The sequence below is a fragment of the Orbicella faveolata genome, unplaced genomic scaffold, assembly GCF_042242905.1.
Source record: "Orbicella faveolata isolate gen_17 unplaced genomic scaffold, um_ofav_v1 contig_34, whole genome shotgun sequence".
NCBI lineage: Eukaryota > Metazoa > Cnidaria > Anthozoa > Scleractinia > Merulinidae > Orbicella > Orbicella faveolata.
Genome location: NW_028301563.1, coordinates 34,696,171 through 34,720,687, shown reverse-complemented (window position 1 = coordinate 34,720,687; position 24,517 = coordinate 34,696,171). Strand labels below are relative to the sequence as shown.

General features: G+C 47.4%; 4 protein-coding genes across 4 annotated transcripts; 3 read left to right on the top strand and 1 right to left on the bottom strand.

Moving 5' to 3' along the window:
* Nucleotides 1-5,372: 5,372 nt before the first annotated feature.
* On the bottom strand, nucleotides 5,373-5,918 carry LOC149105931 (uncharacterized). The gene is made up of 2 exons (XM_089271574.1): nucleotides 5,744-5,918; nucleotides 5,373-5,669 (listed from the first exon to the last, which is right to left on the bottom strand). Exons 1-2 carry the CDS (start codon nucleotides 5,771-5,773, stop codon nucleotides 5,373-5,375), a joined length of 327 nt encoding a protein of 108 aa, XP_089127700.1. The 5' UTR covers nucleotides 5,774-5,918.
* A 4,385-nt stretch (nucleotides 5,919-10,303) lies between these two features.
* LOC149105930 (uncharacterized) lies at nucleotides 10,304-14,621 on the top strand. Its single transcript, XM_089272403.1, has 3 exons — nucleotides 10,304-10,941; nucleotides 11,583-12,550; nucleotides 13,601-14,621. Exons 1-3 carry the CDS (start codon nucleotides 10,360-10,362, stop codon nucleotides 14,619-14,621), a joined length of 2,571 nt encoding a protein of 856 aa, XP_089128529.1. The 5' UTR covers nucleotides 10,304-10,359.
* A 444-nt stretch (nucleotides 14,622-15,065) lies between these two features.
* Nucleotides 15,066-16,462, top strand: LOC149105929 (uncharacterized protein F54H12.2-like). The gene has a single exon (XM_089298955.1). The coding sequence runs from the start codon at nucleotides 15,066-15,068 to the stop codon at nucleotides 16,446-16,448; it is 1,383 nt and encodes a 460-aa protein (XP_089155081.1). The 3' UTR covers nucleotides 16,449-16,462.
* Nucleotides 16,463-17,413: 951 nt separating this feature from the next.
* LOC149105928 (uncharacterized) lies at nucleotides 17,414-18,220 on the top strand. Its single transcript, XM_089271560.1, has one exon. The coding sequence runs from the start codon at nucleotides 17,567-17,569 to the stop codon at nucleotides 18,218-18,220; it is 654 nt and encodes a 217-aa protein (XP_089127686.1). The 5' UTR covers nucleotides 17,414-17,566.
* Nucleotides 18,221-24,517: the final 6,297 nt, after the last annotated feature.

Sequence of the window (24,517 nt, the reverse complement as noted above, 5' to 3'; positions counted from 1 at the left end):
CAAGAGGATAAAGTTAGAGAAGGGAAAAAAATAGGACTGCCCGCGAAAAAAAGGCATAACTTTTTAATGAAAAGCGTAATCAGAATTCGCAGACACGGTTTTGTCGGCGATCGTTCTGACAACATTCTCTCCGAATTTCAGCCAATTTGGTCCAGGGGCTGCCGACCTGGAACTCGAAATGCACGTACAACTCGCCTATTTTTTATTTTCGAGAAACAGAGAAAAAATAAAATTCGGCGGCATCCAAGTGTTATGAGATTATCACACCCAGGGAGACACCGCAGAGGAATCAACTTTCTGTACAACAATAGGACTGTGACAGTTAACATGGAACAGGTACAAATTTCCGCGACGGCGCGCGGTAAATTATTCACCAGTGAATAAACCGCTTTTTCATGTGTGAAGTCAGAATTCCAAAGTTAGTAAGCGTGAAATTATCTTTTGGTTTACTATATTAGCATTCAAAATTTTACGTATCGGTTGTTAACATGCCAAAGGCCCGTAGAAGGTTCCCGAGAAAATGCAAGCGCACAAAGGGAAACGCTGGACAGGACGTCGTAAACGGGATTACATCGACTGATGTTGATGCAAAGGCAAAGATACTGGAAGAAATGACAATAGCTGGGTAAGAAAAAAGAAATATTGCACTGCTGATTCTAATTTTGTACAATCGATCTGCCTTTCAATTTCGTCTACTTCTCTTCGTCAATCTCCTCTGCTTGGACAGTTTCTTGCAACAGTATTTTAGCGCGGCTTGCGCTCATTTCGGCTTGCTCGCTGGCTTCGTGATCGCGATCGTTGTCGCGTTCATCCAGCAATTTTTCTTGATTGTAAAACGAACCCTTTGCCGCTTTCCGCTAATTTAGCGGCCCACTCTTTGTTGAAAGTGTTTTTCGCCTTCTTTCGCCTTCCATTAGCCGATGAAAACGGGCAAGATCGCTCTGTTTTCTTCAAAGACATCCGGCACTGATTATGGCGCGCGAATCGCGTGTCAACTCAGCATGATCTTGATGTCATGTGACTTCTTGCCTCGACAATTAATTCATTTGACAGAAGTTGTCAACTCTCAATTAAGTAATTAATATCCAAAACAATCTTTCTCGCGCAATAACTAGCGGCAGATATAAGATTTTTTCGTGGAGTTTTTTTTTATCTCAAAGATTACTCTAAGATTTATCCAACCGCTTATAAAAGTAAAATTATGCAAAATTGCAAATTTTCCCCTTACTAATACCTTAACGTGAAGTGGGGCTATATTTCATCCCAGAAGCTCGAAAATAAGCGTTCACAAACTGTTACCTTCTTCATTTCACTGCAAACCAAGGCCATCAGGAGTTAGTTTAGCGTCCCCGGGACAAGAAAATATGCTCCAAGGTCCGGGAAATTGAGCCGAGGTTGGTCAAAATCACGATGCCCCTAAAGTGGTATCGGCTAGTGTTTCAGTCTTAAAGTGAACTGGGGCTATATTTCGGGCCAGAAGCCCGAAAGTGAGCCTTCAAAAAGTTTTGCTGTGTCCATTTCACTGCAAACTAAGGCCATCAGGGGTTAGTTTAGAGTCCCCGGGACTGGAAAATATTCCCCAAGTTCCGGTAAATCGAGCTGAAGTTGGTCAAAATCACGATGCTCCCAAAGCGGTCTCGGCTACCCTTTCAGTCTTAAAGTGAAGTGTGGTTATATATTTCTGTCCAGAAGCTCGAAAGTGAGCGTTCAAAAAGTTTTGCTGTGTCCATTTCACTGCAAACCAAAGCTATCAAAAGTTAGTTTAGGGACCCCGGGACTGGAAAATATTCCCCAAGTTCCGGGAAAGCGAGCCGAAGTTGATCAAAATCACGATGCGCGAAATGCTGTGTCGGCTACTGTTTCAGTCTTAAAGTAAAGTGTGGCTATATTTCGGCCCACAAGCTCGAAAGTAAGCGTTCAAAAAGTTTTGCTGTGTCCATTTCACTGCAAAACAAGGCCATCAGGACTTACTTTAGCGTCCAAAGGACTGGAAAATGTTCCCCAAGTTCAGGGAGTTCCACCCGAAGTTTGTCAAAATCACAATGCGCGTAAGTTGGTCTCGGTTACTCTTTAAATCTTAAACTAAAGTGGGGCTTTATTTCGGCCAGGAAGCTCGAAGGTGAGCGTTCAAAAAGTTTGGCTCTGTCCATTTCACTGCAAACCAAGGCCATGAGGAGTTAGTTTAGAGTTGCTGGGACTGGAAAATATCCCCCAAGTTCCGGAATATCGACAGGAAGTTTGTCAAACTCACGATGCGAGCAAGGCGGTCTCGGCTACTCTTTCAGCCTTAAGTGAAGTGGGGCTATACTTCGGCCCAGAATCTCGAAAGTGTGCTGTGTCCATTTCAATGCAAACCAAGGCCATCAGGAGTTAGTTTAGAGTCCCCGGGACTGGAACATATCCCCCAAGTCCCGGGAATCGGAGCCGAAGTTGATCAAATTCATGATGCGCGTAACGTGGTGTCGGCTACTGTTTCAGTCTTAAAGTCAAGTGTGCCTATATTTCGGCCCACAAGCTAGAAAATGAGCGTTCAAAAAGTTTTGCTGTGTCCATTTCACTTCAAAACAAGGCCATCAGGACTTACTTTAGGGTCCCCGGGACTGGAAAATATTCCCCAAGTTCCGGGAAACCGAGCCGAAGTTGATCAAAATCACGATGCGTGAAATGCGGTCTCGGCTACTGTTTCACTCTTAAAGTAAAGTGTGGCTATATTTCGGCCCACAAGCTCGAAAGTGAGCGTTCAAAAAGTTTTGCTCTGTCCACTTCAATGCAAAGCAACGCGATCAGGAGTTAGTTTAGAGTCCCCGGGACTGGAAAATATCCCCCAAGTTCCGAGAAATCGATCCGAAAATAGTCAAAATCACGATGCGCGTAAGGCGATCTCGGCTACTCTTTCAGTCTTAAAGTGAAGTGGGGCTATATTTCGGCCCAGAAGCTCCAAAGTGGGCGTTCAAAAATTTATGCTGTGCGCATTTCAGTGCAAATCAAGGCCATCCGGAGTTACTTTAGAGTCCCCCGGACTGGAAAATACCCCAAAAGTTCCGTGATATCGAGCTGAACTTGGTCTAACTCACGATACGCGTGAGGCGGTGTCGGCTACTGTTTCAGTCTGAAAGTGAAGTGGGATTCTATTTCGGCCCAGAAGATACAAAGAGAGTGTTCAAAATGCTTTCCTTTGTCCATTTCACTGAAAACCAAGGCCATCAGGAGTTAGTTTAGAGCTCGCGGAAATGGAATATATCCCCCAAGTTCCGGGAAACCGACCCGAAGTTGGTCAAAATCACGATTTGCGCAAGACGGTCTCGGCTACTCTTTCAGTCTTAAAGTAAAGTTGGGCTATATTTCGGTCCAGAAGCTCGAGAGTGAGCGTTCAAAAAGTTTCGCTGTGTCCATTTCACTGAAAACCAAGACAATCAGGAGTTAGTTTAGAGTCCCCGGGACTGGAAAATATCCCCCAAGTTCCGGCAAATCGAGCCGAAGTTGGTCAAAATCACGGTGCGCTTAAGGCGGTGTCGGCTACTCCTTCAGTCTTAAAGTGAAGTGGGGCTCTATTTCGGCCCACAAGCTCAAAGCTCAAAAAAAATTAGTGTCTATTTCACTGCAAACCAAGGCTATCAGTAGCTAGTTTAGAGTCCCCGGGAGTGGAATGTATTTCCCAAGTTCCGGAAAATCGAGAAGACGTTGGTCAAAATCACGATGCGCGTAAGACGGTCTCGGCTACTCTTTCAGTCTTAAAGTGAAGTGGGGCTATATTTCGGCCCAGAAGCTCAAAAGTGAGCGTTCAAAAAGTTTTGCTGTATCCATTTCAATGCAAACCAAGGCCATCAGGGGTTACTTAAGATTCTTCGAGACTGGAAAATATCCTCCAAGTTCCGGTAAATCGAGCCGAAGCTGGTCAAAATCACGATGTGCGTAAGGTGGTCTCGGCTACTCTTTCAGTCTTCAAGTGAAGTGGGGCTATATTTCGGCCCAGAAGCTCGAAAGTGAGTGTTTAAAAAGTTTTGCTCTGTCACTTTCAGTGCAAAGCAAGGCTCTCAGAAGTTAGTTTAGAGTCCCCGGGACTGGAGAATATCCCCCAAGTCCCGGGAAATCCAGCCGAAGTTGATCAAATTCATGATGCGCGTAACGTGGTCTCGGCTACTGTGTCAGTCCTAAAGTGAAGTGTGGCTATATTTCGGCCCACAAGCTAGAAAGTGAGCGTTCAAAAAGTTTTGTTGTGTCCAGTTTACTTCAAAACAAGGCCATCAGGACTTAGTTTAGCGTCCAAGGGACTGCAAAATATCCCCCAAGTTCCGGGAAATCCATTCGAAGTTCGTCAAAATTACGATGCGCGTAAGGCGGTCTCATCTACTCTTTCAGTCTTAAAGTAAAGTGGGGCTATATTTCTGCCCAGAACCTCCAAAGTTGTGCTCTGTGCATTTCACTGAAAACCAAGGCCATCAGGAGTTACTGTAGAGTCCCCTTGACTGGAATATATCCCCCAAGTTTCGGGAAATAAACGCGAAATTGCTCAAAATCACGATTCGCTCAAGACGGTCTCGCCTACTCTTTCAGTCTTAAAGTAAAATGGGGCTCTATTTCGGCCCAGAAGCTCGAGAGTGAGCGTTCAAAAACCTTCGCTGTGTCCATTTCACTGCAAACCAAGACAAGCAGGAGTTAGTTGAGAGTCCCCGGGACTGCAAAATATCCCCCAAGAGTAGTATAGGACGCTTATAGGGGTGGTAGCCAATCAGAAGGCGATGCATATCATTAAAAAAGGCTCTCGACCAATCAGATTGCAGGATTTGCTAATTTGCATAAACAAGATGGCGCCTATTTATAAAATAGGTCGCGCATGCGCAGAGAAGGTCACGTGCATGTCCAAATAGGACGCTAGCCAATGCCTGAAATCGAGGTTCGTATAGGAGTTATAAAAAGGGGTTTGCGGGAGTATCGAGTGAGTATTGTTTTTGTGGATCGACAAGAATGAGGTTGCCAACAAGGGATATCAAGGCGAAGGTGGAGAGTGTTGCTGAAGAGGTGTTGCCGCGCGACAAAGACTTTGCAGAGAGAGCGTTGAATGCAGTTCATGAGGGTATTCTTGGAAGGATAATGAGTACTGCCATTTCTGACGCCATGGATGTTGTCCTGAAGAAAGAAGTGACGAAGCTTGCGGATGAGGCGATGAGGTTCCGAAGAATGCTGTCTGATAAGATGCTTGCGGACACGTCAAGATCGTTTAATGACCCTGTGTGTTTGGAGAATTTGCCGGATGGATTTTTGGCAGGATGGAAGGAGTGGAGGGGCGATGCTGCCAATAGAGAAGAGTTGGCGTACCAAGCATTTGTGAGGGAAATTTCACCACGACAACCCACAGAGTGAAAAAACATTTTTTAATAAAGATCCTTTAACGAGAGAATATACATGGTTTGTTGTGTGATATCTTTCATCATGCCTAGGGCTTGCATGTCATGGGTTCCTAGGTGCACGAGGGATAGCATCATGGTCTGTGGGGCAATAAATTCTCCGTGAAGGCCTGAGGAGGATTCGAACACGCGTCCGAAGGGCCATAGGTCTGAGAGGTCTTTTCTCAGGTACCACGGGTAGGGAAAATGTTGGGCTAGGAAGAGGAGCGTGACATCTTCGCCTGGGTGTGGTTCATCTAATTTGATTTTACAGGCCAGGGGTCTCTATGGAAAAAAATAAAAATTTTTTAAGGGCCACGACTCAATTTTTAACCGTTTTAGACCGTTGAAGCGCTTACCTCTTTAGGACTTGGTTTTGGGGAGGTCATCGTGAGGTTCACCGAAATTCACGGTTTTGCAATGAGGGCAGTGTGTTGGCGAGTGGCGTGATCTACAGGTTCCGTGATAGAATTGGTCACAACAAATGCTCACAAAGTAGTCGTTGATACTGTGATTAGGTGTGAATCCTTCCTTACACCATAGACACTTTGGGTTAGCGAATGACATGAGTCTGAAAAATGGAACAACAACATTTTTATTGGACACGACTTACATAGTGGGACGTGTGCAAGATCCTAGTGACCTGCGCCCTTTTATTTACAAGAACGATTTAACATGATTGACACGTGACAGGGCCTCAGCATAGTGGTTTCCCAGGAAGACGGGTTCGTAGCGGTTAGTTTCCGTGTCGAGGTACATGCCATAGATGGCGCCGCAACAGGTTTTCCATACGCACCCTAGTCCCCAGGCTTCTCTCAACTGTCCCTTGACGGGGCGTATTGATTTGTCGTGGGTCCCATTTCTACCCAATTCGAGGATTAGTTTGCGACAGCATGGTCTTTTTTGTTTGCATACGTAGCAATGGTCGTGTTCCATGTCTGAAAAAATATTTTCATAATAATTGCCTGTATACGTTTCGTACCCAGTCTACATGAATCACTAGATCATTTATGTCGTCCTCGTCGGCGCCCGTCAACCTCTCTTCGAGGGATAAAAGATCGACTGCGTCCAGAGCCACCCCGATGAAACCTAAAAGGTTTTCTAGGTCCCTGTACAAAGGGGTCTCTTCTTCTTCATCCTTCATCCACTCACTCACTCGATTTCTCAAGGTGCTTAACTCGTAATTACAATGCTCTAACGATTCCATTACTCACTTGGGACGTTGAGAAGATACAGCAACGTGACGGTCCAGAGTCTTCTGTAATGGGCTCCCATACAAGTTGAATGACTTGGAGTGAACGGTCAGATCGTTTTATAGTCACGGCAAGATAGTGTCCAGTCTACGACCGGGGGGCGTGGTTGGGGGGATACCCCCCTATCCCCTGGGTCTACTCATACCACGTGACTTCTACTTGAGCTGTGATTGGTTGGTGTGGGACTTTATAAAGCGGATCGACCTCGTCCGCTCTTCACTCTGAGTCATTGAACTTGTATTGAGCGCTATCATGGCCTTGAGAGAGATTGGTCTGCAAAACCACGTGCCGAGAAAACCTGATGTGACCTACGATGAGGCGATCTATATGATGGACGAGCCATGGACCCGCTTTTACGAAGCGATGGATTTCCCGATCCGAGATTTGTTGTCTGGCCGTCGGTGGTTTATCCGTTTTAATGACTCAAGTCAGCTCGAGGTGATGTTGCACCAGATACTGTGCTTCGTGGACGAACAGCGTGAGAATTGGACACGTAGCAGGCGCCAATATCGCGTTGCTGAGAAAGTGTTTGGCAGAACTTTGTTTAATGCCATCAAGGCTATTCGCAAGAACCTTGTTTGGAACCAGTCAGTAAAGCCGCCTGTAGACAGGATCACGTTTCACCGAATGATGTTGTGCTACGGTTTCGAACCGTTCCAGTCTACATGGACTCGAAAACAAAAGAAGACGGCGAAACGCTATGTCAATGTCATTAACTTTTATTACGACACGTTTAACCAATGTAATCAAGTGACAATGAGATCTATGATAGATGCAAATGATAGTTTACTTAATGTGTAAAATAAAAAACGGAGTGTTTTTTAAAAAACTGTGTCTGTGTTAAAATGGGCGGGGCGAGGTTTCGATCCTCGGACCTCTGGGTTATGAGCCCAACGCGCTTCCACTGCGCTACCCTGCCATTCTTAGTTTGGGTTCTGTCCATGAATCAATATGTCTTGGGCTATCCCGCGCGGGTATTCGTTGATCCATTGAAAGAACTTGCAATTACGCTTGGGACACTTGAGATAGAGTCTGTCTGGGTTGGACTGGGAGTGTGAGGTGGCTAAGACCAGGGACTTGTTGCATAGACATCGGAAACGGGCTGGGTCGATGTTCCTGTAGCAGGGGTGGGTCTGTTCTTCGACACGTTTCAGGTAGGCACTCACACCTTCATTAACACCGCAGGTCACATAACACTTGGTGTAGAATCGTTCAGAGGGACATCGGTAATACTCAAACCAGGTACCCCCTTCTTTGGTTTTCACACTCCCGTATTTCATGGGTACCATACATCGGGGGCAGATGGGAACTTGGGGGGTCATTTGGTTCAGGAACTGATCGGGATCGAATTCCTCCAGCACTTGGACTTCGGTTGATTCTCCTCGGTGATCCACTTCAGGCGGTAGTTCTATGAGGTTGTCTTTCTTGAACCTATCGAGTCCCAGGGGCTCCAGGACTTGCACGGTTCGAGGAGGTGATTCACTGATCACGGTCAGGCATCCACCTTGAATGGCAGGTAGCTTTTCATTGTCTATATGATGAAATATAGAGTTAGTATCCCATCAAGGTGTTTTCTCTTAGCATGGTTTCTAGGACGTGTCTGGTTTTTCGAATGTTTTTGAGTGTCAGTCTTTGCCTTCGCTGGGCATGGTTACTTTTCATTCGGCGTTTGACTTCTTGGCGTTGGATCGAAAAGGCGCTCAAGGGTTCCGAGAAGCCTTTGAGAGGGACGGTGGTCCAACTGACCGAGTCCGGGGTGATCTCTTTGAGGAGGACGCGTTCTTTGAAACGGAGTCTGGCACGAGGTTTTTTAAATAACCATCTATCTAAAGTGGATTGTAGTTTACCTTCTCTTTCCACTCTCTTGGGTAAGTGCAGTTCCAGTTTCTTTTTGGACATTTTTTTCTTTTTCTTGACGGGTTCTGTGTGTGAATCCATGACTTCTGTTGAAGAGTGACTCGTGTTGGAATACGCGTTTCTAATTTATAGGCAATTTTGGCGACCCAATCAGAGTCGTGTCATGTGATTGTCTTCATTTCGATTGGTTTAAAAAATGAGCGCGTGATCCGTGAAAGTACGCGTACTGAGTAAATGTGGAGGTGACGCGCGGGGGTATAAAAGGAGCACGCACGACGCAGTGAAAATCATTCGCGGTGATGAATCCTAGGATTTTGGATGAGAGAGACTTGCAAGATATCCTTGAAGATCTGAGAGAGCAGCTGAATAGAGCTTATGCCGTAGTGGATTCAGTCGAAACAGAAGGCAAAAAATACCCTTTACACGCTAGGATAATTGATTTGGAGACACGTCTTGTCTCTCCTTTGTACTATAGGCTCCAGAGGCACTTGATTGACTGGGGTGTGCGTGATTGCTATCCTCATTTGTCTGGATTGGAGATCACGAAGCGTGCGGATCGAGAAGGAAAGAAGTTTAACGAGTTTGTCTGAGGGGGTGCAGAGATGAATTACTATAGCAACTCGAACCAGATTGGTGACCTCATGAATCAGATATTGGATCAGAAGGTACACACGTTAAGAGATCTCGATGCCATTCAGGATGTCCGAGTGGACATGTACATTTTTGACAATCTCTTCGAGCCTTTAGGTCAAATACCTGATAGTCTGTGGTCTTTTGAGCTCTTGATGAGACGTCGTCCTGACTGGGGTGGTACGATTTTGGAGATGATGAAGAAGAACGAACATGTGTTTTTGTTCTGTGGTGAGTGGTGTCGCGTGATGTACAGAAGTGGTAGTGGTCAATTCAAATTCGTTCCTTGTCGGGATCCCATCGTGGACGCTGAGCGTGTCTGTTTGATCGCCACGAATCACCTCACGTTCAGGATGAGTGAGGCCATCCGTGATCTGTTTGAACCCTTACGTTTCGCGCGCGATCTATCACGACGGGTGTTGGAGTCCGACGAGAGTCCCAGGGTGGCAGAGTTACTGACTTTCAGAAAGGGAGATTACAGGGAAACGTGTCTGAAGTTGGAAGAGTTGATCTACGATCTCATGCATCAGCGTAATCTGTGGAAGGATCGGTTTTTCTTTCGTGCCATTGAAGCGGATGAGGATGACCTGTGTGGTGAGTGTAAGGAGAGTATGCGACAAGCATTCTATGTGAAGGGGAACGAGGTTGAAGCCCTGAAGTGGAGACCCGGTAAAGGGGAATGTTGCTTGAAAAATTGTAGATATTATGCGATGGATACCTACGAGGAAGACTGTGATAATGAGTACGGACGAGATCTTAAGATCAAGGAACACGTTGATTACTTTACAGATTCAGACTAGGTATTTTTGCCTTCTTTTTCGTGTTATCCAATCAGAGTCTATTTTTACGTAAGAACCAATCAGGCACGACGTTTTGTACCTATATAAGAAAGTTTGAATAAAAATTGGGTTTAAAATGATCATCATGTCTCATGCTTTGAGTTGGTTCATCTCGAGAATGTGCACTACCCTAGCCGATCGATGGTGTTGGACGACCTTGTGTTACAAGTGCGCTAGTGTCTATGCACGATACGGGCAGGGTGAACCCATCCCTTACGATTTAAGCGATTCGCCCTTGGAGGTGTTTGACTATACCGACGTCGAACCCAACGTGATGCGTTTTGTCGTTTATATCTTGTGGTTGAAACGCCAGCCCGATTCATTTAAGAAGTATCTCGAGGTACGTGAGCAACGTTTCGAGTTGTGGAGACGGTGCGTGTACAAACTTTATCGACTATGAAGAAAAGTCAAAAGAAGAAGCAAAAGCCGCTTTCGACCGGAACGTTACTTGGACGGTATAGGGATCCTTCCAGACCCGGTAGTCTGGGTGGTCTGACGCGATTCGCTAAGGCCAATAAGATCTCGGTACCCCGTGCAAGAGAGGTCCTGCAGCGTGATTTGGGTTACACGTTGCACAAACCCAGACGTCGTCGGTTTCCAACAGCCCCGGTGGTGGTGTTCGGCATCGACGAGCAGTGGACGGCAGACCTGATCGAGGTGGGCAACATTGCCAGGTACAATCGAGGGTACCGTTATCTCTTGACGGTCGTGGACGTGTTTTCCAAGCACGCCTGGGTCCAGCCCTTGAAGAGCAAGACGGGTAAAGCGGTGACGGAGGGCATGGCTAAGATCTTGAAAGGAGATAGAAAACCCCTCAATCTCCAGACGGACGACGGGAAGGAATTCTACAACAAGACGTTTCAGGATTTGATGAAGCAGAAAGGCATTCATCATTTTTCGACTCGGGGTGATACGAAAGCCAGCGTGGTGGAACGGTTCAATCGGACCCTGAAAGAACGTTTGTACCGGTACTTCACCGTGAAGAATACGTTGAAGTTTGTACCCGTGTTACAAGATCTAGTCCGAGGGTACAATCGATCGTATCATCGCAGTATCAAGATGGCTCCTGACAAAGTGACTTTAGACAATAGCGAGGACGTCTGGGAGACTCTTTACGGAAAAAAGAAAAAGGGTAAAACATCGAGTCGACCGACACTCAACGTCGGGGATCGTGTGAGATTGAACAAGAAGTTCCGTCAGTTCAAGAAAGGGTATTTACCCGGTTGGACCGAGGAGGTGTTTGTGATACGCCGAGTGCGTCCTGGGAAGGTCACCACGTACAAAGTGGAAGAATGGGACGGCACTGCGGTCGAGGGCACGTTTTACGCGCAGGATTTGCAAAAGGTGAACGTGAAAGACAACGATCTGTTCCGCATCGAGAAGATCGTCAAACGAAAAGGCGATAAAGTCTTGGTGCGCTGGAAAGGTTGGCCAGTCAAGTACGACAGTTGGGTGGATAAAAAAGGCTTGTACGTGACCCAAAAGCCCAAGACTAAGAAACAATGAGAGACTTTTACGTGCAGTTGATGAGCAATGCTAGCACCAGTGAGTTTCCTGACAACAAGGCCAACAGTTTCAAGAATCGTCTGCCGAACCCGCTCCTGTTTGAGTCCGACAAGGAGTGGAAAGTGGGTTTGAGTAGTGTTTCTTATCCGCCTCCACCCCCTCGACGTTTCCCACAGCTACCTCACCGACCCCACCTCTTCGAAGACGACGACAAACTTTTGGAATTTAAATGGAGTATGGAATCACAAACACTGAGTTCAGACGGTAAATGGTATCCTAATCCCTACCGTAACACCTTTACCGTCCGTGGGTCAGATCTGCACGAGGACCGAGTCAAAGTCACGAGTGGGAAATCGCTCATGCGATACTTGGTGGGTCGTTACCAAGATCGTCTGACGCACTTCATGGAAAATGAAAAAGAAACTCTACGCACTCCAGACGGGAAGAAGTACTACGCGGTGTTTCGATGGGAAGGGGACACATTAATCATCGACAATACGGATACTTTCCTCGATGAAACTCCCGGTGACACGGTACTATTGCGTCCGAAAATATGGTTTGGTCCTGAATTGGTCAAGAAACTCAAGTGGGTGGAAAAGCCTGGACTATCCGATTACAGATTGGGTCATCACGTGGTTAAACTCTTCAAGGACGATGTGGTACCCCCTTTCAAACTCGATTGGAAGGATCAACTCAACGTGCAGTCCACGAATTTTTGGAACATCACGAACGATGGGTCCTTACAGCTCAGTCCCTATTGCAATTGGCGCATTGATTATCTGGACGAGATCTACGATGAGCACTATGGGGGTGACGTCCAAGTCAGTCATAGTATTCGCTCACCCATGTACTTGTATTCGAATGTAGGACGCAGCACGATCACGGGGAATCGTGTGACGGATCTCTTGAGAGAAGTCCCTCACGACCCTGACAAGGTCAACTTCGAACCCACCCACATACAATATAAACCCGTACGAAGCAACGTGATGGATATATTGGAGGTGCAATTGGCAGAGAACGATGGAACACTGGTGAATTTTTCCTCGGGCGTGACCTCGGTGACATTACACTTTAAGGATGGGTGAGTCTCCCAGTGAACTTTACGTGCAGGTGATGAGCAATGCCAGCACCAGCGAGTTTCCGGACAACAAGGCCAACAGTTTCAAGAACCGTCTGCCGAACCCGTTGCAGTTGAGAGAACCGGGATGGAAAGTGGGTGTCAGCGACCTCTCGTTTCCGTCTGCGGTGCGTAAGATGGACTATGAAGATAATATTCTGTTTCAATTCTGGTGGTTGGTGCTGTTAAATCCTCGACACAACCTCTACACAGAAGAAACGATCCAGATTAAAGAAGGCGATTTGGACTTCACACCTAGTACCGGTACCGAGTTCATGAACATTATACGAGATCGATACATGATGGGTTTGAGGGATCAAACGGTGCACGGTCTGCAAATGTTCAAGAAAAAGAGCAATGCCAACGATCCCACCGAATTGCTGTACACGGTCATGCGTCGGGCCGAGCATGGAGAATGCGTCATCGACAACTCGAGAACGTGCACCACTCTCAAGATCAATGATAATGCTAGGTATCCACAGATGTCCATCGGCATGGAATTGGCCAAGAAGATGAAATGGATCAAGCTTGGAACGTTGCAAAACGGACAACCTGGTTACGTCATGGGACCCAACTTGAGAAAAGAATTTCCCACAGAGGTCGTACCCAATGCCACGGACTTGGTCGTGGCCACGAATAATGGGGACGAGATTTTTTACAGGATCGACTCGAGAGCCTTACATTTGAGTTGTTTCATCAATTGGGTGTTCACGAACCTGGATCGTAGTTACGAAGAGGCGTTCTGTAGGAACCGTCGTTCCTTGTTCGTGTATTCGAATGTGGGACAGAGCATGGTGACGGGGAATCAAGTCACGGATCTGTTGAAACAAGTTCATTACGATCAGAGCGTTGTCGACTTTCAACCGAGACACATCCTATATCTACCGGTGCGATCGTCCGTCTTTGACATTGTTGAGGTGCAAGTATCTGAGGACGACGGAAAACTGGTGGACTTTGCATCGGGCGTGACCACGATCACACTGCATTTCAAGAAAGGATGAGTTTTTACGTCAGCTTACCCAGTCACAGCAGTAAGAAAGAGTTTCCTAAAAACGTGGCGAACAATTTCAAGATCAGGTTGCCTAATCCAATACGCCTGGAGGGACTAGGATGGAAAGTGGGTCTGAGCAGCATCACCTTGCCGGATGATCAAGTGACGCTTTCTGCCTTGTCGCCGACTGATCCTGACGATAAAAAAGTCACCTTGGCGGCTTACTTGTGGCGACGCATCTTCGGCAGCACATATAATCTGGGAGCCACACGATTCGATACGGAGGCTCTCAAACAAGTGTTCCAAAACGTGGATGGAGTTGGATTCATGAAATCCATGATCGCCTTTTTCCAGAGACAACGCATCTTTGCGGACAATGGACCCAAATTAGGCGCCAAATATGTCACGTCTGATGGGAAGAGAACCTACGTAGACTTCAAGTGGGAAGGCAATGAATTGGTCACAAACAATGAGGATACCTTACGACCCAGCACAGACGTGCCTGTATTACAATTCAATGTCGACCTGGCCTATAAAATGGGATGGCTCATTAAGAAGGGAAGTACGTACGAACTGGGACCTAACTTGCAGATCGAATTCTTCAAAGATGAAATTCCAGACATTGACTTACATCCCGGCGGTGACTTACAAAAACCGGATGGATCACCTGTTTTTTGGCTAATCTTAACGGAATCATCAGGTGACACTTTTTTGAAACTCAGCGTCTATTGCAATTGGCGTTTTCTGAACCTGAACAAGGCGTTTGAAGCTGTGGTGGGGAGCACTTCGCGTCCCCTGTTTGTGTACTCCGACGTGGGAGGCAGTAGCGTGGTGGGGAATCAAGTCACGGATTTACTGAGAGAGGTCAACTTGATTCGAAAAGGTGAAGGTACTCAGTATTTCGAACCTTACCACATTCAATATATTCCCGTGCGCAAAGACGTCCTAGACATTATAGAGGTGCAAGTGGCTGAGACAACTGGTAAACTAGTGAAGTTTGGTAGCGGCAATACGATCGTGACGTTACACTTTAAGAAAGAATGATCGGTGGAGCCCTAGTACGATTTCATCCCGATAAAATCAAGCAATCTGGAGACGGATTCGGACCCATCTGGAGAGAAGCTAAGAAACGAGGTCCTACCATTCTAAGAGACGTTTTGAGCGAGGCGGCCATGGAGGGTGTGAAAGGTTTAAATGCAGGCGGCAAAGGAAGAAAGCCCAATTGGAGAGGAGGACTCGCAGGGGTCAAGAGAGGAGCGACCCGAGCCGTGAAACGTAAAGCGACGCAAGAGATCCAACGTGCGTTATCCAAAAGAGTGAGAAAAGACCTCTTTGGAATATGATTCCCATCTACTCGAGACGCGTGAGACGTATCCCTGGAGGGGTACGTACGTATAAAGGTGGTTCGATCCTCCGCGCACGCTCAAAACTTCCAAACTATCGTTGGGTAAAGTCAGCGGTGAGAAGGAAACGACGTAGACGACGACGATGACGGACATGGTGGCTCATGCCAGGTCTGCGGGGGTTCGTAACCCTCGCCTGAACATGTTCAGTGTCCCTCCCACGGATCTGAGTATGGCGTCTCGCCGAGTGGTGAGAATCAATCCGTTCAATACGGGTATCAACCCTGTAACGTTTCAAGTCGACCCTCAGGAAGACTTTATCGACTTGAACGAGAGTTTCTTTGAAGTGGAATGGGGCGTCAAGAAAAGTGACGCTTCGAATCTGGCGGCTGCGGATGTCCTGGGTCTCGCCAACAATATTGCCAACACCCTCTTCAAACAGATCAACGTGAGATTGAATGGGACTCTCATCAGCCCTCAGACCGATACTTACCACTACAAAGCCTACCTAGAAGCGCTATTGAACTACGACCGAGACGACGGTGAAACGATCCTGGCACCCAATGGTTGGTACAATTGTCTCGGCGTACCCGACGACGGAGATACAGATCAATTGACTGCCAATAAGCTAAATCCAGCTCACAATGATTACAAAGCGCTACCACAAGATCTCAAGAACTTGGTCGATGCACGAGTCCAGTTCCTAGGTGGAAAGAGAGTGACTTTGAGGTTCAAACCTTACCTGGAAGTGTTTCATCTCAGCAAGTTAATGGTACCCGGCGTGCAGATCCAGATAGACATGTACTTCAATGACCCCGCTCTGTGGACCATCCGATGGGGCGGTGCCGCTTCTCTGAGACTGAATGAACCCGACGTGAATGTGAGATTATTCCTGTCTCAAGTGAGAGTGACTCCCTCGGTGTACCGAGAAGTCATGTCTAACATGAAAAGTGGAAGAGTGGTCACTTACCCCACGGTCAGAGGAGAAATTCGTACTTACTCTCATCCCAGCGACGATCGTCATTTCGAGTGCAACAATCCTTTCCACAATCAGCTACCTAATCGGTTAGTAGTAGTGATGTTGAAACAAGCTGCCTTCAATGGAACCATCACGGAGAGTCCGTTCAATTTTGGAAGATTCAATATCTCCTCCATCAAACAATTGGTGAGAGGTGAAGAATACCCCTACGAGACCTTGGAGCTCGATCACGATGGGGACGAAAAAGATCAGAGAGGCTACTACAGATTCCTCCAAGCCTCGGGAGCCTTGTGTCGTGGAAAAGGAAACATGGTAAGAAAAGTGGACTGGGGTCACGGCAAGAGAAGCAACCTGTTTGTATTTGACAACACAGCCAACGGATGTTTGGACAGTCCAGTGTTGAACCCCAAGCAGTCAGGCGAGCTGCGTGTGATGATTGATTTTGGAGCCAACCCGGGAGAAAACCTGACCGTCTTGTTGTACGCCGAATTCGAGAACTTGCTGGAAGTCAACGAGAACCGAGTGGTCACCTACGACGTGTATCAATGAGAGAGAAGAAAAAATGGAGAAAGTAGCCTTGAATAATTTACAATTGGATCATTTGGCACGAACGAATCCGTCTCTACGCTGTGTCTTTTACGGGACGGTCCCTTGCGATCGTCTTCCCAGGACATTGCCTCAAGAAGGACCGACCGCTTACATCGTGAACACGGACCCTCACGACAAACCGGGCATGCATTGGATCGCTTTGTGGGCCTACAAGGACAAGTGCGAGATCCTGGACAGTTACGGTCTACCGTTGGACGCGTACGGAACCGTCCAACCTCTCCAAGCATGGTTGGACCGTCATTTCAAGTACCATATTTACAACGGCAAGAGTTTACAGTCCCTGTTTAGTCAGAGTTGCGGCGACTACGCCTTGATGTTCCTGATCGACCGAGCCGAAGGTCGTGACATGAACTCGTTCTTGAGTCGTTTTAAGAAAAACGAGTTTGTAGAGAACGATCGTAAAGTAGGACAGATGTTGAAACGTTTGATCGTGGACGAGTTGACCTGGCGCAAGATTTGTAAAACCCAGTGTCACCAGGACACGTGCGGTTCCTTTAGAGGAGTGCGTCATTTGCTATAAATTAAGCTGTTTGAAATAAAAAAGCGTTCATTTTTGAGTTGTAGTCATTCATGGATCTACAGTTTAGAGGGCATAGATATTTGGACGACGTGATAGCCAATTTAGAAAAACGCTACGGAAAAACTGGTAAAAAAAAAAAAAAAAAACGCCTCAGCCTAGTACTTTCAACATGGTCCGAAAAAAACAACCACGACCCGCAAGAAGAAGAGTTGCTCTTCAACCTGCTCCAATGGCTCCAAGACCCGCGCCCGCTAAGCCGATGCTTTCCGAGAAGGAAGATAGGAAAAGAAGAATGAAAAAGAGGCATTGGTACGAAGACAAGTTTGGAGATTTTAGTAAGTTCGTCAAGAAACCTGGAAAGAGAGCTGCTGCCAAGAGAGCCCCTGCCAAGAGTCGAACCAAAAACCCCATCTGTTTCAATCGTAGAACAACCCTCTTGAGTCTATTGAAACGCATCCCTGCCGTCAAGACACCACTGGCCACGATGTTTGGATAAAACACCGAGCGTCTCGAGACCCTGGACCATTTTTTCGAGATCATGGAACGACGCAAAGCGTTTCAATTTCACACGCCGTCGAGTTTGTTGATAGCGGGTCCGTCCGGCTGCGGCAAGACGGTGTTCACCACCAAACTGCTCTTGGAGAACGGTGACTTGTTCCGAGAACCACCCAAGAGTATTCATTACTGCTACGGTTCGTGGCAAAAGGGTTTCCAAAAGCTCAAGAAGGGCGGGGTCAAGTTTCACGAAGGCATCCCCGACAGCGACCAGTTACCCCAATGGTTTCCTGGAGGGGGTGTGTTGGTCCTGGACGACCTGATGGACGAGGGTGGCAACGACAAGCGCGTGTTGGATCTCTTCACCAAACACTCGCATCATCGGAACATCACGGTGATTTACTTGTGTCAGGATCTATTCCCCAACGGAAAATACGCCAAGACCATTTCCAGAAATGCGCATTACATCGCGGCCTTCAAGAACCCTCGTGATCAATTGGGGATACGAAATTTACTTTTGCAATCGTTTCCCACGCAATGGCAGGAGGTGTTGGACACGTTTCGAAAGGTCACGGATCGCCCTTACGGTTACATGCTATTGGATCTTCATCCCGCCAGTCAGGACGATCAACGCGTCATCAGCCGAGTGTTAAAAGACGAGGGATTTGTACGATGCCATCAGTTTACATCATGTTGAGGAGCGAGTTCGAGTGGTCACGCTGAGAAGAAGATAGCAAGAGAAAGTAGAGATGAGCTCTATCGACAGTGACGAGTTCAACCTTTCGGCTCTGGACGATTATTCGCCTTTGGGGTCCACATTTCGAACGAGTACTCCCGTTCCTTCACCGCGATCTGAACTGTCGACACCACCCCTACCCAATGTCTCGCGAGTCGGAGTGGGCACTGCGGGCGCGTCACAGACCAACGTCCCGGCAGGTGTCGGTAGTGCTGTCCCAGGACCCTCGCGCTCCAACGTCACAGTGGGTGTCGGTTCAACACGAATAACAGACGCCACACCATTGGCAAGAGCTACCCGAGGAGGGAAACGACCTAGACGCGTCCCGCGTCAAAACACGCCAACGTCGTCCAGTGATGCTGGGAGACGCAGAAGAAGTAGTGCCAGTGGGAGCGGCGGTAGAGGTAGAGGCAGAGGTAGAGGCAGAGGCAGAGGTGGAGGAGGCGGAGGTGGAGGAGGCGGAGGTGGAGGAGGCGGAGGTGGAGGCGGAGGTTCAAGTAGTAGCGGTGACGACTCCACACCTCCTTCTCGAGGGGGTCGAAGAAGAAGGCGAGGAGACCGTACTCTCAACCAAGCCGAGATGCAACAACAACTGGAAGAGATTTTGAACCAACAACAACAAACGGCCGCAGGTCGTCGCATTGCGGGTATCACGACCACCAACACGATCACGACCACCTATAAAAACGGACAACGTCCTACCGTCACACGCAATTCGACCAGTGTGCGTAACTGAGAGAACAACCATGAGAAGAGGTAGAAATAAAAGGAGAAAGCAGTGGGGTGGTGCTATTACAAGTGCCCTGTCAACGTTAGCACCTGTCAGTAAAGGTGCTGCCTTGGCATTGGCTAAAGCATTGGGTAAACGCGCCGCGAGAACAGGAATCCGAGTTGGAAGGGCCGCTGCCCTTGGTGCGGCCAGTGCAGCTGCGAGTCGAGGGGTACGACGCCTGTGGAGACGCAAGAAAAAACGACGCCCTCGACGATGAAAAAAAGTATCCGCACTTCGGTCTGTCTATTGGATGAACCTTTCACCACCGTGGTGGAGTTGGACTCACTGAAACGTTTGGACGGATTGTATGCCTTCTATCACAAGTATTGGTGGTGTCGAAGACAGATGTTTGATCATCACAAATTGTGTAACGCCATTCTCAACGGACTGTCCTTACTGTGTGTAGCCGCGAGTATCGTCTTGGGATCCGTGTGGAAAGACGGGTACGCAGCGATTGGATTGACGGCTTTCGCCACCTTACTGAAAGGGTGGAACGATTTCAAGAAGTATTCGTTCAAGATGGACATGTCCAAGTTCGCTTACACGACCTACGAAAAGACGCTGACCGAACTGAGAAACTACGCGATGGTGGGTGTGGATGAATTGGATGGGTTTTTGACCAAGATGCAAACGTTGGATGACGTGGTGACGGATTTCACACCTCCCACGTTCGACCGATACGTTCTAGACTACGACACACGATTTCATCACGTACCGCTATAAAAGTGACACGTGATAGACGCTTGTACCTCATAAACATCATGTACGTAGGACGTAGAAGAACACTGAAAAGGAGGAGTAAGAAGATGATGATGATGAGGGGTAAGAAGAGGAAGATGACGCGTAAGAGACAGAATGGGGGTATTTTTCCCTTAGCAGCTCTCATACCCGCTCTGATAGCCGGAGGTAAAGCGGTGGCCTTGGGTGCTGCGTCAGGTGCGGCCGGTTTCGGTGCCAAGAAAGCACTCGAAGCCGCTACGCGAAGACGATAAAAGTACGAGACTAGCAGACGTACACCTCACTCGTCACCATGACATACCGAAGGAGACGAAGAATGAGACATAAACCAAAGCCCAAGAAAAGACGTAAACAGAGGGGTGGAGCACTGGCACGACGCAAACGTCGCTTGGTAGACAAGATCGCCGAAGGAGCCAGTATGTTCTTATCGGGACCCTCACCTACCTTTGTTACGGCGGCATTGAAATTAGCGGGTCAAGCAGCAAAAGGAATCAGAGACAATGTGGTGGCCTCAAGACGACGATAAAAGGAGTACGTCAATCCACTCGTGTGCATAAGTCCACGATGGAGCGGTTACGACGACAACGCCGTTTCTTGACGGACATCCTGAAAGAAGCCAATCGGAACAAACGTCAACGGATGTTGCAATTCGCAGACAAAGATCAGATCAACGCCATCAGTGAGATGGTTTTCAATTTGCTGAAAAAGAGGATACCCATCGACGCCACGACTTATAGGAAACTGAAAAGACATAAAAAGGTTTTGCGCGAAGTGGGTAGACGCAAAAACTCCCTGAAGCGTCGAAGAGAGCGTCTCTTGAGTCAAAACGGTGCGGGGTTCTGGAGCGGGTTACGCGGTTGTTTCAAAGCATGTTGTGTACGGTGAAAGGACGTAGTGAAGACGGTTACCCTTTGGAAGGGATCGACGTCGTACCCAATTTTCCACCTAGAGAAGACGAGACCATTCCTAAGCTCGTGCAGCTGCTGCAAGATGCCAATCGACGCGAAGCCCGATGGAAAGACTCGTCCGAGTACTGGGGTAGAAAGTACCACGCCCTGTATCAAGAGTACATGGCTTTAAAATTCGATGACTTTTGCCAAACCTGTCAAACGAAACGAGATACCACGCCGCCCGGTGGGTGCATCGAGTTATGCAGTGAGTGCGGTAAAGGCAAGCAAACCGTTCAAAGTCTCAAACTCGAGTTGGAAAAGAAAGACGAATCCATACGGTACTGGCAAGACTGTTACGAGACGGCCTTGAGAGAATTGTCCGAGTTTCCTGATACGTCCCTGAGTCAGAAGGTATGAACGAAGTCATGATGGTACCCGTTCAAGATTTCAATCGATTGCAAGATTATTACAAGGGTCAGATTACAGAGAATGCCTTGTTGGACAAAGCGGGTCGTTTGGCCGCTGAACAACATATCATCTTGAAAGACAAGCGTATTCCTGACAGCATGGCCGTCAAGATGGCCAAACCCATCGCCTCCGAAGAAAGTAAACTGGTGAAACGCATACGGACGGGTAAAAGCGGTCCTATCTCGTACCAAGGAACGGCACAACCCGAAGGCATGGTCGACACCCCCGTCGAAAATCTGTTGAAACAGATCCTCAAGGGAGCCAACAAAGAACAAGCACCCCCCGTGATCATCAAACAAGAACCCCTTGACACGACAGGTCTTAAAAAGGAACTGAAAACGCCCAAACCTACCATTCAATCCAAACCCCGCAAGAGTGTGAAAAAGGCAGCCCTTTCTGCAGGAAGAAAGCAGTTACTGAGTTCGCTCGGTATTGAAGACGACGACGGTGGTTACAGTCCCAAAGGCAAGGCAAAAAAGTATAAGAAGGCCAAGAAGACAGAGGCAGAAAAGTTACGAGAAGGGTGGGAAGATTGGGACGCCCCGATAAGACGTAGACTGAGATATGACTCGGATTAAGAAGAAAAAAGCACCTCCTATGAGACGACGACGTCGTCAACGCGGGTACGGGATCGACATCCAAAAATGGTTGGGCAAGACTGGGATCGAGTTTCATTGGCCCGGTTATCAGTACATGGGACCTGGTACCAAACTGAAGAAACGTCTAGCACGAGGAGACCCCGGGATCAATCGTCTGGACAAACTGGCCAAACAACACGACATTGACTATTCACGGGCCAAGAACTTACAGGACAAATGGAAAGCCGACACCAAGATGATCAAAGCCATCGACAAATTACCCGGACGTAAAACCATGACAGAACGCGTTGTTAAGAAAATCATGCAAGCCAAGAAACGTTTGAAATTGTAAACTTTTAATTGTAAGTTACACTCTTTGTTGTCATCATTAAAAGAAAAGTTACACTCTTTGTTGTTGTTTTTCAAGACTCACACGTCATACCATCGTGGTACAGACTATCGGAGACACGGGAGGTCACAAACAGTCGTTCGACACTTATTTGGTCCACGTACGCAGTCGAAGATATGAACAACAACCGAAACCTAAGTCTGGGTATGAAATTGTACACTCTATAAGGGGTGTTGAAATAAAACATGCGATACACTTCCATGCGTATGTGATCGAACGCAATCACGTTGAATGGCAGGAACACGGTGCCGTGAATGTACAGGGAGCTTCGCCCCTCTGAGTTCAGCACAAAGCTCACCAACTCGCGATAGTAATGGAACCACACCGTGACCGGAATGGGAAATCGCAAGTGATTCCACGAACGCGTCAATGAATTGTGCGTCTCAAAGGGTCTTCCCGTGTCTCTGAAATGCAAAATGTCATCCAGAATTCTTTGACGTTGTGCATACACTATAAAAAGAAAAAACAGTGTCAGTTCCATAATCCGTCCTCGTTGTAAAGCGATGGTCCTCCAGGAAAGGGTAATATGCATAGATGCTGAATCACAATATTCCTTAGTCCTTCCACGCGTCTAAAGAAGAGTCTGAACCTTAGAATTCGAATCAAGTTAAACGTGGAGTAAGGAGTGTTAAATATGAATAGACGGTACAAAACATTCCTGATCTCTCGTGTCGGTTCTACGGGGAGACGCACGCATCCGTGCACGTGCATGGTTTCATTCGTAAACAGAGTCACGAAATTTTCTAACATGTCATAATAACGTTGCCAAATGTCGGGGTCGATGCCATACGGCAATTCATCCCACATATACGACCCCTCGTGATGACAGCGTCTAGGTCTATCCTGATCACAATATCGAGTCAACTCTCGCCTAAATCTAGCTAAACCATTCGCACCTGACGGTAACACGAACGGATCGATATCATCATCATCCTCGAGTTCCTCATCGGTTTCCAGCACGATCTCAGTCTGATCATCCTCGATCACGCGTCGGCAGTTGCCACAGGTTCGCACTTGTCTTCTCATCTCCTGGTAGCAACGTCGGTGCATGAAGACATGGCAGCATGGAGTGTGTTGACATAGCGTCAAGGAACCGATGTCGATATCTCTCTGACAAATGAAACAAACTTGTTGAATAAGCGCTTCTTCGGGTGCCAGACCTCGAAGTCGACGACTGCGTCTAGGTTCAACTGACATGTCCAAAAACTGAAATGCATTGACCCCCGCTTTTTAAACAAGTCATCCACCTATCGCAGCTCAAGCAGAAGTCACGTGGTATGAGTAGACCCAGGGGATAGGGGGTATCCCCCCAACCACACCCCCCGGTCGTAGACTGGACACTATCTTGCCGTGACTATAAAACGAGCAGACCGACCCGTTCACGGCACTCTGAGTGTCTTCACTTGTATTGAGCGCTGAATCATGGCTGAGATCACTGACGAGGAGATGAACCAACACATGGATCAACATGAAGAAGCAGTGAGTATAACGTGCACCCTATGTGATAAAGTCATACTTAGAACCGAAACCTGCGCTCGTACCAAGTGCTGTCGTTACTACACACATTACGATTGCTACGTCCAAGCACTCGATGATCAGTTGGTGAACAAGGGAGTGCTCAAAGAAAAGTTGTACTGCGAGATCTGTCGCACGCCTTGTTATCTAAGCACGGTCGTAGCTTCCCTAGACAACTGAGACTCACTTCATCACCTTCTTTTTCATAGAGTTACTGGGATTGGCTACCTCCTGAAATCCAGTCATACATCATTCACCTCAGAGATGTCCAGTTTCTCTTAGACATACGCAAACGTGATATGTGGAAAGCCCTGCGCAACGAGATACATGCCTTCGCAAATGTACGCGCAGCCTGGGGACTAGGTCCAATCAAAGTCAAACTAGAGACATGTCTGCTAAAGCATTGTCCCAAAGGGAAAGTTCCAGGAATGAAAAATAAGCACATGGTCGTGTACGGATTCTACACACACGGACACAACACAACACAACACACATACGAAGTATTTCTAGGGTACGGACTTAATCATGCCTATTACAGAATCTACGATGTTAAAAGACTTTTACAAATGTAGAGCCTCTGGGATTGGCTTCCTCCAGAACTACAAGATTACATCATGCGCCTAACCAGGAATCAAATACTACTCGAGCGTAGGAGAAACAAAAAGTTACGACGTGTTCTCAAGGAAATAGTACAATACGGCAAACTGAAAGAACAATGGGGTCTAGGACACATTAAGATTGTCCGTGTTCTATGTGATGCAGGATGTTGCATAAAAAAGAAAAAAGAAGACAGATTCAGAGATACTAAAATAATTGGCTGTTACATTGACATTTACGACAAACCTAAAGAAACGTATTTAGGTTACGATATAAAGGGGGCCAAGAGAC